This window comes from Cervus elaphus, chromosome 12 (assembly GCF_910594005.1).
Source record: "Cervus elaphus chromosome 12, mCerEla1.1, whole genome shotgun sequence".
NCBI lineage: Eukaryota > Metazoa > Chordata > Mammalia > Artiodactyla > Cervidae > Cervus > Cervus elaphus.
Genome location: NC_057826.1, coordinates 60,673,121 through 60,686,558, shown reverse-complemented (window position 1 = coordinate 60,686,558; position 13,438 = coordinate 60,673,121). Strand labels below are relative to the sequence as shown.

At 35.1% G+C, this 13,438-nt stretch overlaps 1 protein-coding gene across 2 annotated transcripts in view; it reads right to left on the bottom strand.

Moving 5' to 3' along the window:
* The window catches only part of MDGA2 (MAM domain containing glycosylphosphatidylinositol anchor 2), an 867,711-nt gene that overhangs the window by 400,385 nt on the left and 453,888 nt on the right, over positions 1 to 13,438 (bottom strand). For both annotated transcript variants that reach the window (XM_043920701.1, XM_043920702.1), the window contains exon 3: positions 4,144 to 4,318. In XM_043920701.1, coding sequence (XP_043776636.1) covers positions 4,144 to 4,318 — 175 coding nt within the window. The remainder of the gene's footprint in view (positions 1 to 4,143; positions 4,319 to 13,438) is intronic.

Sequence of the window (13,438 nt, the reverse complement as noted above, 5' to 3'; positions counted from 1 at the left end):
GGGCTCCAAAATCACTGCAGATGGTGATTGCAGTCATGAAATTAAAAGACACTTACTCCTTGGAAAGAAAGTTATGACCAACCTAGACAGCATATTAAAAAGCAGAGACATTACTTTGCCAACAAAGGTCCATCTGGTCAAGGCTATGGTTTTTCCAGTGGTCATGTATGGATGTGAGAGTTGGACTGTGAAGAAAGCTGAGTGCCGAAAAATTGATGCTTTTGAACTGTGGTGTTGGACAAGACTCTTGAGAGTCCCTTGGACTGCAAGGAGATCCAACCAGTCCATCCTAAAGGAGATAAGTCCTGGGTATTCATTGGAAGGACTGATGCTGAAGCTGAAACTCCAATACTTTGGCCACCTCATGCAAAGAGTTGACTCATTGGAAAAGACCCTGATGCTGGGAGGGATTGGGGGCAGGAGGAGAAGGGGACAACCGAGGATGAGATGGTTGGATGGCATCACCAACTCGATGGATATGGGTTTGAGTAAACTCCGGGAGTTGGTGACGGACAGGGAGGCCTGGAGTGCTGCGATTCATGGGGTCACAAAGAGTCGGACACGACTGAGCGACTGAACTGAACTGAACTGAAGATTTCTTTTTTAAATGTAAGTTATCTGGTTATAGAATCTGAATGTTTATAAATACACTTTTTAAAGAAATTATATTCATTTTGAAATGCTTTTATAGTTCTTAAGTAAAGAATCATAGGTCATGATAAACTGTAAAACAGGTATATCTTCTCCAAACAGTAGCACTGAGTAAATTATTTTCTAGATTGAAACAGCAAAGAGAATAATAATAGTACATTTGGTAGTTTCTTTATGGAACCTACAAGGTCCAATTACTACAAGAAATTTTAGAAAATTATGTGCGAAGGAATTGTTAGTTCAAATTAAAAAATCTTCCCAAATTGATCAAAATATTAATACAATGTCACAAATATTTTGATATTCCTATATAATAAAATCACCTCATTTCATATCAGTCAGCATTGTGGCAGCTTTCTCTTCAGAAAATAAATTTCCTTATCAAAATAAATTTTATTTTAGGATGGCATTAGCCATAAAATCTAGACACTTATGATCACCGAATGGGGTTTAATGAGAGATATACATTTTTGTGGTTATGAAATCTCTCCAGGATGGTTATAAAATTAAAACTTTATGGAAGATTTTTAAAAGACAAACTATCATGAGGAACTCAAGGCTAAATTCTAATGCCATTTATTAGAAATTTTGTTAAGTCTAAGCCATAGTCTGCCTCAGTTAGCTGTTGCAAACATGATCCTAGTCTGCAGATTTTTTTGCATTCTATGCCTATACTATTTCAAGTTCTACAAATGTGGATGAACCAGTTTAGAAAAAGAAATAGAAATCTACAGTTCATTGATGATCCTAAAACTATGGCTTAAAGCATTAAAAAAACAAAATTAGTCCTAGAGTTTTAGCATTTTCAAAATTATTTAAGGTAAAAGCACCTGAAATAAAGTTGTTCACTTGTTTATGGTTTATAAAAATGAATTTCTAGTCAATCAACCAGTCTTACATCAAATCAAAATCCAAATAACAGATGATTCTTAAGACTATAAACCAATTTTAGATGTCAAGGTTGTCAAGTTTCAATTCAGCACAAATATGCTACTCATGTTCCTATTGACAATGATGGGGAGGTTTTAAAGTATAAATATTCATGTAAAGAAAACATACTTGAGCCTAAAAACTGTTATATATAGAACACATAGATTATATATAAAACATAGATTCCCCGAAAGACTGGCCATATTTATTCAGAGTCCATATGAATGGACTACTAGTTTACATGTTATCTCTGAATACATGTTATTGTCTCAAATAATATAATTTTAGACAGCCTTCTACTAAATCCTTGTCATCAAAAACATATTGAAAGTAGTACTCCACTATGGTATGCATCACCATGACATTTCACTTACACAACAAAGAATGAGATGTTTGTCAAGTTCAGGTTGTGTGGAAAAAATCCCAAAGTAGGTCAAAGAAGAAGGTAATAGAACTAGCGCCTTCTAGCATGGTTTCCTGGAAGGTGACACCGACCTTAAAAGACTAACAGAGCTTGGGGAAATGAAGTTCCTTGTGTTGCCAGTTCCCCCCAAGTATGCAATGTGAATGAGATCCTGCACCACAGCTGACTGTGGACACAGGGCCCTGAACAAATAGAAAAGAGTGAGAATCATGCACAACAGTGCTGCAAAGACTTTGCAGTAAGAAGAGAAAAGAAGCCTCTATTCAACAGTCTTTTAAAACGCCATTTCTCTCTTGCATTAGATTTTTAATCCAACAATACAATCTTATTGTTTTATCAAACGTATTGCAGTGGGAACACAACTCACAATCTGTTATTCAAAACCTTAGGGAAATGTTTTTCTGAATATTTCAGATATTAGGAAGATAGTCCATGTTTTACATATTCCATGTTTTACATAACACACCCAGCGGGCTCTGTGGCAATGCTGTGTAATCAAACACATTATTTCCAGAGCAAAACATATGATTATTCAGAAGAAGTAGGGTAAATAAAGAAGAGAAAGTATTTTCTATTTTTGCATTCAAATCATTTCAGGTTAGATGTCGCCACCAAACTAGTTCTCATCAGCTTTTGCTGCAAAAAGTTACCAATAAAATTGAACAAAACACATCCATTCAATCATCAGAGCTTTTTAGCTTTTAGAATTGTGTCTAAGGTATCAAGGTTGTGTATTATAAAACTTCATGACCATAATTATAACAAAAAGCACAAGTATGTTCTTTTTAAAAGTTATAGAAGTGTTTGACTCATTAAATTAAATTTAGTGCCATTTAAAATTATATATGAACAAAACAGTTTACATAGTCCTTTTTAAAAGTATATATTACCATAAATATTTGATTGGGGTGGGGGCAGTGGGTAGAGGATATACTGTTCAGAAACATTCAGGTAAGGCCAACGGGAAGGCCCATAAGAACAGGGAGAAAGCAGCCTCTGGGATACAGATGCCTGAGTTATTCCAGGTCATGCCTGAAGGTCTGGGAATTGCTAGAGAGATTGGGGCTTGGGCTTCTTCTCTTTCATCCTTTCCAGGAACAGTGAAAGCTCCTGAATGTGGAAGGTGAATCACAAATGCAACCCTGTCACTCACTTCTCAGTCACCTGAACAATTACATGAGATGCAACATTGGATCTGATCAACCACATATAATTCCAAATCACTTTCCTAACTATGCAACTATACCCTGCATTGAAAGAAAAAGAAAAAAAGGAAAGAATGAAAGGTAGGTTAAAAAAATGAGAACTCCTCACTTGTTACTTACATCTGAAATCACTAAAAATAAACATCTTTTTTATTAATAACACTGAGAGTTAACAAATAAAATGCAAGTATTTGCAAAAAATACAATGGAGCAATAGAAACCTATATAAAAAACTGAACTGAACATAGGCCCTTAATTTCTTTTGGTGGGGAAGACAGTATTGAGACCAAGAGGACTTTAAAATATATTCGCTAACGGCCAAGAGTAGAAAAATGAGACCAAAAACAAAAATAATTCAACAAACACATTCCAGGAGGCTCAGCATTGCCCTAGGGACTGATTACTTTTAACAGAATTGGATCAAAACAGAGTTTACACAGAGATTTTGGCCTTTTACAAGCCAGTTCAAGTAACTTCACTCATGAAGTGCATTTTACAAAATAAGAATAACTGAAATTCTCATAGGTTAACAAAACCAATCACCATATCCACAGCACGATTTTTTTCTTTATACAAATGTAAATATGCATTTATATACTTCTATAGAGAGATGCAAAAGTCTATACATTCAACACTAATAGTCATTAATAGGATTTTCAGTGATATTTATTTTTTTATTAATCTAATTCTTAAATGTTCTATGATTAATATGTACTATTTAATCATAAAAACTGAAAATTTCCTATGGAGATTTCTATAAAAATATGCTAAATGAGCTATCTTAACCTTAAAGACTTGTCATTCTCAACTAAATATACTCTATTTTTTTGAACAAACTCTAGTCTTTCTCAATAGATGTAACAATGAAAATAGTTGTAGGACAAAAGGTATCTGCAGTTGACTTAATTAAAGATTTCTGAGACATTTACTTACAGTACACATCCACTCTGATTGACTTTATCGCTGGGGACCCCAGGCCATTCTCTGCTTTACAGTAATACCGGCCTCCTTGGTGTCGCTGAATATTTGTAATCCTCAAAGTCTCGTTGAAGACACTTGAGTCTTGGAATCTGTCAGAGGCACTTCCTGCTGTTTTGGTCCACCTGATCTGAGCAAGCATCAACAACGATTGTTACTTTAGGTTGGCTTTCTCACTGAAAAATTAAATAGCAATTACTCATTTGGAGGGACCTCCCCTGTGGCTCAGCTGGTAAAGAATCCATCTGAGATGTGGGAGACCTGGGTTTGATCCCTGGGTTGGGAAGATCCCCTGGAGATTCCAGTATTAAGGCCTGGAGAATTCCAGGGCCATGGGGTCTGTACAGTCCATGAGGTCGCAAAGAGTCACACACAAGTGAGCAATTTTCACTTTCACTCATTTGGAGAGTTGGCTTTCAGAAACTGCTACAGTGTCATTTTTGGCAAGTTATTGAAAATTAAGAAGAGAAGTTTATATAAAAATAAAATTATAAAATTTTAAATGCAGTGTCTGGAGAAGGCAATGGCAGCCCACTCCAGTACTCTTGCCTGGAAAATCCCATGGACAGAGGAGCCTGGTGGGCTGCAGTCCATGGGGTCGCTAAGAGTCAGACACGACTGAGTGACTTCCCTTTCACTTTTCACTTTTATTCATTGGAGAAGGAGATGGCAACCCACTCCAGTGTTCTTGCTTGGAGAATCCCAGGGACGGGGGAGCCTGGTGGGCTGCCGTCTGTGGGGTCGCACAGAGTCGGACACGACTGAAGCGACTTAGCAGCAGCAGCAGCAAATGCAGTGTCATTATTATATAGTGTATACAATTCTAACTCAGTTGCATAGAGTTCATCCATAGCGTCATCAGTGTGAAGGGCAATAAAATATTAATATATACAAAGGAAGTTAGATATAAGTAGTACATTGGAAACACAGATTAGTTTCTTTTTCTTGAGCCCCTAAAATTCTATTTTCCGAACACTGTAAGGCATTTTTTATTTACCTAGCATAGGAACAGGTAGGCTCTCAGTTTCTTTTTGGACATGTTTCGTTATTTTACTCAATATTTTCTATTTGATTTGGCTAATTAAAGTATATTACCAGAGTAGTTTATTGAGATTATGTGTAATTTTATACACCTGGTTGTTACATATGATTTTTATTTCTTTTTTATAGCTTTGCTGTAATAAACCTACAAATGACTTGTCTAGTTAATAATTAGAATTCACTTTACATCAATAATTATTTTCAAAAAATGTGTAAACTTTTCCAAAGAGAACATTTCTATTAAACTGCCAAAGCACTTTGAATATCTAAAACATTCCATTATAAACAATACTGTTCTTTTCAACACAGCTGTGTACATCAGACTTGGCTTTTACTAGAAATAAAGAGTAGCATTCAAGTAAAATTTTGTGTATTTTAGCTTATATAAACCTGAACAAAAGCCACCTGATGGTACTGTAAAGTGATACAAAACAAGATGTAAAAAGATTCAGTTTTATATCTCTTCTTGTCCCTGCTGTATAATATATTGCTTTATTTATTTTTAGGTTGTAAAGCTGCTGATAGAAATCCTCTGCAAACACAAATGAAGAAACATAGAAAAATGCAACTAAATAGTGGGTTATCAAAATTTAAATCATTTAATACTACTATTATTTATGCTATTTTGATACAATGTTAATTCAAACTTATGATCTAATGACACTAAGCATCTTTAAAAAATTCTCCAAATCATTACAATATCAGTATAAATATATTCATGTTTGCCCTTCATTGTGCATGAAATTAAAATTTTACTTAGAGATTAATAAAAGTTGAGTAATTCATAAAAATACATATCAAATTTTTATCCAACACTTTGTACAGAAAATATATATAAAAATTAAATGGGATGATTCCTGATTTCAAGTAGTTCATAAGGTGATTATTAATATGCTCATAAAAAGACAAAGGGTAACGTGGGCACTGATTTGATAAGTACCACTTTAATGGGAAAATCTAGGGTTCTATTTTAACTTAACTTTCAAAATTTATAGGTAATAAAACAAAAAAAGATTGAAATGAACAAGCAAATTACATATTTTTGCTTTGTATATCTTATATAGATATATGCTAATTCTCTCTTATATATATATTTCTAAGGTAAAATCTAAGATATAAATAAAACACAATCCCAATTAAAGGCCAAGTTTTCCTTGACTATCACAATATGGTACCAATATTGATTTTAAAAAATAGACATTTCAGAATATAAAAAGTAAGTTCAGAATCAAAACAGTTATGGAAATGGCCTAGAAGTTTTGGATATTAAAAACATGATATTGGTCTAGTTCTGTGAAAAATACCGTTGGTAGCTTGATAGGGATTGCATTGAATCTATAGATTGCTTTGGGTAGAATAGCCATTTTGACAATATTGATTCTTCCAATCCATGAACACGGTATGTTTCTCCATCTGTTTGTGTCCTCTTTGATTTCTTTCATCAGTGTTTTATAGTTTTCTATGTATAGGTCTTTTGTTTCTTTAGGTAGATATACTCCTAAGTATTTTATTCTTTTTGTTGCAATGGTGAATGGTATTGTTTCCTTAATTTCTCTTTCTGTTTTTTCATTGTTAGTATATAGGAATGCAAGGGATTTCTGTGTGTTAATTTTATATCCTGCAACTTAATACAAAAAACCTCGAATAGCCAAAGTAATCTTGAAAAAGAAGAATGGAACTGGAGGAATCAACCTGCCTGACTTCAGACTCTGCTACAAAGCCACAGTCATCAAGACAGTGTGGTACTGGCACAAAGACAGAAATATAGATCAATGGAACAGAATAGAAAGCCCAGAGATAAATTCACGAACCTATGGACACCTTATCTTTGACAAAGGAGGCAAGGATATACAATGGAAAAAAGACAACCTCTTTAACAAGTGGTGCTGGGAAAACTGGTCAACCACTTGTAAAAGAATGAAACTAGAACACTTTCTAACACCATACACAAAAATAAACTCAAAATGGATTAAAGATCTAAATGTAAGACCAGAAACTATAAAACTCCTAGAGGAGAACATAGGCAAAACACTCTCCGACATAAATCACAGCAAGATCCTCTATGACCCACCTCCCAGAATATTGGAAATAAAAGCAAAAATAAACAAATGGGATCTAATGAAACTTAAAAGCTTTTGCACTACAAAGGAAACTATAAGTAAGGTGAAAAGACAGCCGTCAGATTGGGAGAAAATAATAGCAAATGAAGAAACAGACAAAGGATTAATCTCAAAAATATACAAGCAACTCCTGCAGCTCAATTCCAGAAAAATAAATGACCCAATCAAAAAATGGGCCAGAGAACTAAACAGACATTTCTCCAAAGAAGACATACAGATGGCTAACAAACACATGAAAAGGTGCTCAACATCACTCATTATTAGAGAAATGCAAATCAAAACCACAATGAGGTACCATTACACACCAGTCAGGATGGCTGCTATCCAAAAGTCTACAAGCAATAAATGCTGGAGAGGGTGTGGAGAAAAGGGAACCCTCTTACACTGTTGGTGGGAATGCAAACTAGTACAGCCACTATGGAAAACAGTGTGGAGATTCCTTAAAAAACTGGAAATAGAACTGCCATATGACCCAGCAATACCACTTCTGGGCATACACACTGAGGAAACCAGATCTGAAAGAGACACATGCACCCCAATGTTCATTGCAGCACTGTTTATAATAGCCAGGACATGGAAGCAACCTAGATGCCCATCAGCAGATGAATGGATAAGGAAGCTGTGGTACATATACACCATGGAATTTTACTCAGCCATTAAAAAGAATTCATTTGAACCAGTCCTAATGAGATGGATGAAACTGGAGCCCCTTATACAGAGTGAAGTAAGCCAGAAAGATAAAGAACATTACAGCATACTAACACATATATATGGAATTTAGAAAGATGGTAACGATAACCCTATATGCAAAACAGAAAAAGAGACACAGAAATACAGAACAGACTTTTGAACTCTGTGGGAGAAGGTGAGGGTGGGATGTTTCAAAAGAACAGCATGTATACTATCTATGGTGAAACAGATCACCAGCCCAGGTGGGATGCATGAGACAAGTGCTCGGGCCTGGTACACTGGGAAGACCCAGAGGAATCGGGTGGAGAGGGTGATGGGAGGGGGGATCGGGATGGGGAATAAGTGTAAATCTATGGCTGATTCATATCAATGTATGACAAAACCCACTGAAATGTTGTGAAGTAATTAGCCTCCAACTAATAAAAAAATTAAAAAAAAAAAAACATGATATTAAGACAATAATTTAGTTTTAGAATACTGTTATAGTACTGGTAATTGTCCAGGAATTGGGGGAGGTAGAGAATAAGAGTGTGCGTGTGTGTCTGTGTGTCTGTGTGTGAGTGTGGGTGGGGAGAGAGACAAAGAAAGAGAAAAGAATGAGAGAATAAATTATGATATAGACTATCAAACTTTTTGATCTTAGAATACTTTTACTCTACTAAAAATTATTAAGGATCTCAAATATCTTTAGCTTATTTAAATTATATCTATTCATAATCAGTGTAGTAGAAACTGAAACTAAGACAATGTTAAATTATGTATTATTAACTAATTTTAAATCATTTTAATAAACTGAAGACATTAACTTAAGGAACACTTTTCATCAAAAATTATATTTTTCAAGACAAAAACAATTGAATAAAATGAATGGAACTGCTTTATAGTTTTTCAAATCTCTTCAGTACCTTCTTTAGTAAAAAAAAAAAGCTAGCTAGATGATTGTATCAACATCTGCATGCAATCTGTGGCAGCATGTTCTGTTTGTCAGAAATATTTGAAGAAAATCTTGACTGGCTATAAAGGGAGTAGTATTTAATAGCCTTTTTAGATAACTGTGTACAGTCTTCCTTGATACTACAGTAAAATTCCTTCAGTGTTAGTTTCCTACTTGCAAAATAGAATTGAAAACCATATCAATGCCCTTTTGGCTCTTTGTGACACTAAAACCCATTGGTCTGTCTTGCACTTTTAATAGATCATTTTCTCATGCATGATTTTGTAGCAACATAGATTAGTCATCTGGAAAATATGAATTCATTGAGTTATAAAGATCTTCCAGATGTTGAGATAGCTCAGTATATAATACAATTCACATACACTAATATCATCAATCTTCATAGAATAGTCTTCTATAAGGATTGGTGAAATTAGTATATGTGACTACCATGCTATCATGCTTCTGTTGGCAGATTTTCCAAAATTCTAAGTTTTCTTTTAAATATGTGAAATTTATCATCAGCAATGAACGTTGTTAAGGTGTTTTATTTGGGATGATAGTTTCATCTCATTCATTTCTGAGGAAATATTTGCCAAATACCCAAATCTGAATAACCACTGTTTGTATAAAAAGCATCCTTTTAAGTAAAAAAAACCATTATTCTATTTAAAAAAAGTGGGTAATTCTCCACAAAACTCATTCATACAAGACTTTGCCTTGAGACAAACACTGTACTTTAGTAAGCAGCAGAAATGCTTTTTAGGAATTTTCCATTTTGTCACTTAGGATATTAAAAATACAGTAACTGTGTTCTAAGATGTTAAAAATTAATACTGGAACTTCCCTGGGGGTCCAGTGGTTAAGACTTTGTCTTCCAATGTAGAGGGTGGGGGTGTGTTCCCTGATCAGGGAGCTAAGATAGCACATGCCTCTTAGCCAAAAAAGACCAAGAAATGTAAGACAAATTCAGTAAACACTTTACAAGTGGACCACATTAAAAAAAAATCTTTAAAAAATGAATATTGATTTTTACTGATTTATCAAAAATAGTGACACTGATCTTTTATTTTTATTATTATTACTGTGAGTAAATAGTAGTGAATTAGCGAAGAATACAAAGACTGCTGGTACAATTTGATGCCACAGCTTTGTTCTGTGCTAACATGCCGCCTGTTTTATCTTCCTTTACTGAAAAAGCAGCATAGTGAGAAACAACATTCTTCTTCATAAACTCCTTGTAAAGATCACAGGGTCCCCAGAGACATCTAGGGACCACACAAGAGAACACTGTTAAGAGTACAGAAATGTGTATATAATTTAGGATTTCATACAGGAAATATTTTAAATGAAAAGGGGAAAGAAAGTTTGTTTAGTAAGTGGTGTTGGGGCAATTGACTATATATCCATAATGGAAAAAAAAAAAAAAAGCTGACTCTATAACCCACCCTTCAAATCAAAATTAATTCTAGATGCAATAAAGATTTCAATGTAGAAAACTAAAATCGTTCCATAAGAAAATATGGAGTGATCTGTCTACAATTATTCAAGTGAGCAGGGCTTTTAATACAAATTCTTAAAAAAAACAAAAACCTATCATTTTGATTAATATGTCACTCTTTTTTAAAAATTATGTAAGACAAGTTACTATTAAAAATGTCAGGATCAGGGTCAGTTTCCATAATATATACGCATATATGTATTATATATATATGGTACACTAGATGATGAGTGAGTTAATGGATAAGAAAAGAAAAGGGAAAAAATAGAACTACAAATTGGCATTATTTAAATAAAGAGATGTTCAATTTCTTTTCTTCTAAAACTGTAAATCAAAGCATGAGAAACCAACTTTCACCTATTGAAGAGCCACAAACACTGATGCTATTGTGTGCTGTTGAGGTTTCATAGCTGGGACTGGCAGGGTCAGATGGTAAAACCTTCCTTTTTGGTGCAGAACCCAGTAAATTATGTCAAAAAATGGAAACACATTCAGACTTGGACTTAGCAATGATCTAGTTAAAATATACCTAACATTTGCACAAGAATGTAGAAAAATGTCTATGTAATAGTACAACACTGAAAATAATACAATATCAAAAGATAGGGAAGTGATGACAAATTAATTGACTCTAAAGCTGAATCGAATAGAGTAATGGAAAGAATAAACATACAAAATGTTTTACCAAGCTAACAAAAAAGAGACTATTCTAATCTGTGTAAAAAAATGTACATGTGTGTACATGCATTTGCACATATACACTAATATGTTACTCCTGGAGAAGGAAATGGCAACCCACTCCAGTATTCTTGCCTGGAGAATCCCCATGGACAGAGGAGATTGGCAGGCTACAATCCATAGGGTCGCAAAGAGTGAGACATGACTAAAGCGATTTAGCATGCAGGCATGCACTAATATGTTAATACATATTAATACATAAATGGAACACATGAATACACACAAAATTTAACCTTGATTAATTATATGAGTGGGACTGGTAAAAGAAGAGAATATGTAAAATATTCTTTTCAAAAATTTATTATTTAAAATTCTTATTTATACTTTATTTTACTATGAACAAATATTGAAGTTATTATAAATAAGTTTAAAAGAAAAAAAATGCAATGCAGTTGTGAAATGTAATAGAAAAACCAGAAAAGTACAGAAAGAATAAAAAATAATCACTTATGAAAAGTGTTTTTTCCCCCTCTACTTAAAAAGATAAATAATGAAAGGAAATATTCCTGAGTTTTGGAAAGATAACTTTACTCATTAAGGGGGCTTACCAAGTTAAATTAGATGTAATTTATACATCTAGTTGATGAGAAAAGAAACCCCTATACCATCCATGGAATTCTCCAGGCCAGAATACTGGAGTGGGTAGCCTTTCCCTTCTCCAGGGGATCGTCCCAACCCAGGGATCAAACCCAGGTCTCCTGCATTGCAGGTGGATTCTTTACCAGCTGAGCCACCAAGGAATCCCAAGAATACTTGAGTGGGTAGCCTGTCTCTTCTCCAACGGATCTTCCCGACCCAGGAATTGAACTGGGACTCCTGCATTGCAGATGGATTTTTTACCAGCTGAGCTACCAGGGAAGCCCATAAAGAAACCCTAGGCATGCTCTGATAGAGCTTGTGACCTCAAAGTCTACAAAGGAGACTGTATAGGCTTCCATGCAGAAGGAACAAACTATTACAATGTGTTAGAGTCTGCCAATTCCCTGATGTTGATTTCTCCTTCCACAGGAACTGAATCCCACAGTATTCATCAGGCACAAGGTTTCCCAAAACAAAGGCAATTCCCATTTCAGCTACATTCTTGCCAGTGTGTTTTAAGAAGAAATATTCTTATAGGGAAGCAGCCGCCCACATTTCGCTCATTTCAGCACATTACTGCTGTCTGCCATATTGGACCCTGACCTGATATGGAATGAAAGTCAAGCACAGAGAATCTATAAAACAGAAGAATCTAAATCTCTGACATCATGGGAGTTTCACCTACCTAACCTGAACTATGTATAGCTTCTGGGTTTCTACATAGGAGAAAAATAAAATTCTTTCTTACGTCATACTTTGGGTAGGAGGTGGTTAAAACTTTAATTGATAAACCTGGAGTGATAAGGAAGAACACACATACACACACACATACACACACACACACACACACACACACACACACACAACCCCCCCCAAAGAAATACTCTCTGGATAATTCAACTCTGCATCCCGACCCTGATTAATTCAGCAGATATTTAATCTGTTGAATGAAATGTAGGACTTGAGTTGAAACTTGAGGTGTTGGTGGATATAATTCAGCTGTGAGATAGACACATGAAATTCACTTAGTCGTGTCTGACTCTTTCAACCCCATGGAATTCCCTAGGCTAGAATATTGGAGTGGGTAGCCTTTCCTTTCTCCAGGGGATCTTTCCAACCCAGGGATTGAACTCATGTCTCCCGCATTCCCAGCAGATTCTTTACCAGCTGAGCCACAAGGGAAGCCCCCAAATACTGGAGAGGGTAGCCTATCCCTTCTCCAGCGGATCTTCCCGACCCAGGAATCAAACTGGGGTCTCCTGCATTGCAGGTGGATTCTTCACCAACTAAGCTATCAGGGAAGCCCAACTAAGCTATGAGGGAAGGTGAATATAATTCAGCTGTAAGATAGACACATGAACAGCGATTTATACAAGATAAATTTAGGTTCCATCATGTAAAAAAAAAAAAAAAAATCTGGAGTGAGGCAGACCAGTGAGAATTTAATGACTCTGCTCAGGGACTCAGGTTCTTTGAAACCGCCTGCTTAAAACCATGTGCTGCTTGAGCTCAAGGCCCAGAATAGCAGCTACAAATCTAGTTTTCACATCCCATTCCTAGCAGAAGAAAAGAGGAAAAGACAAAAAAGTGCCTAAAGATCGGGTTTACAGAAGGCTCTGGGATATTGACTCAGGACACTGGCTCACT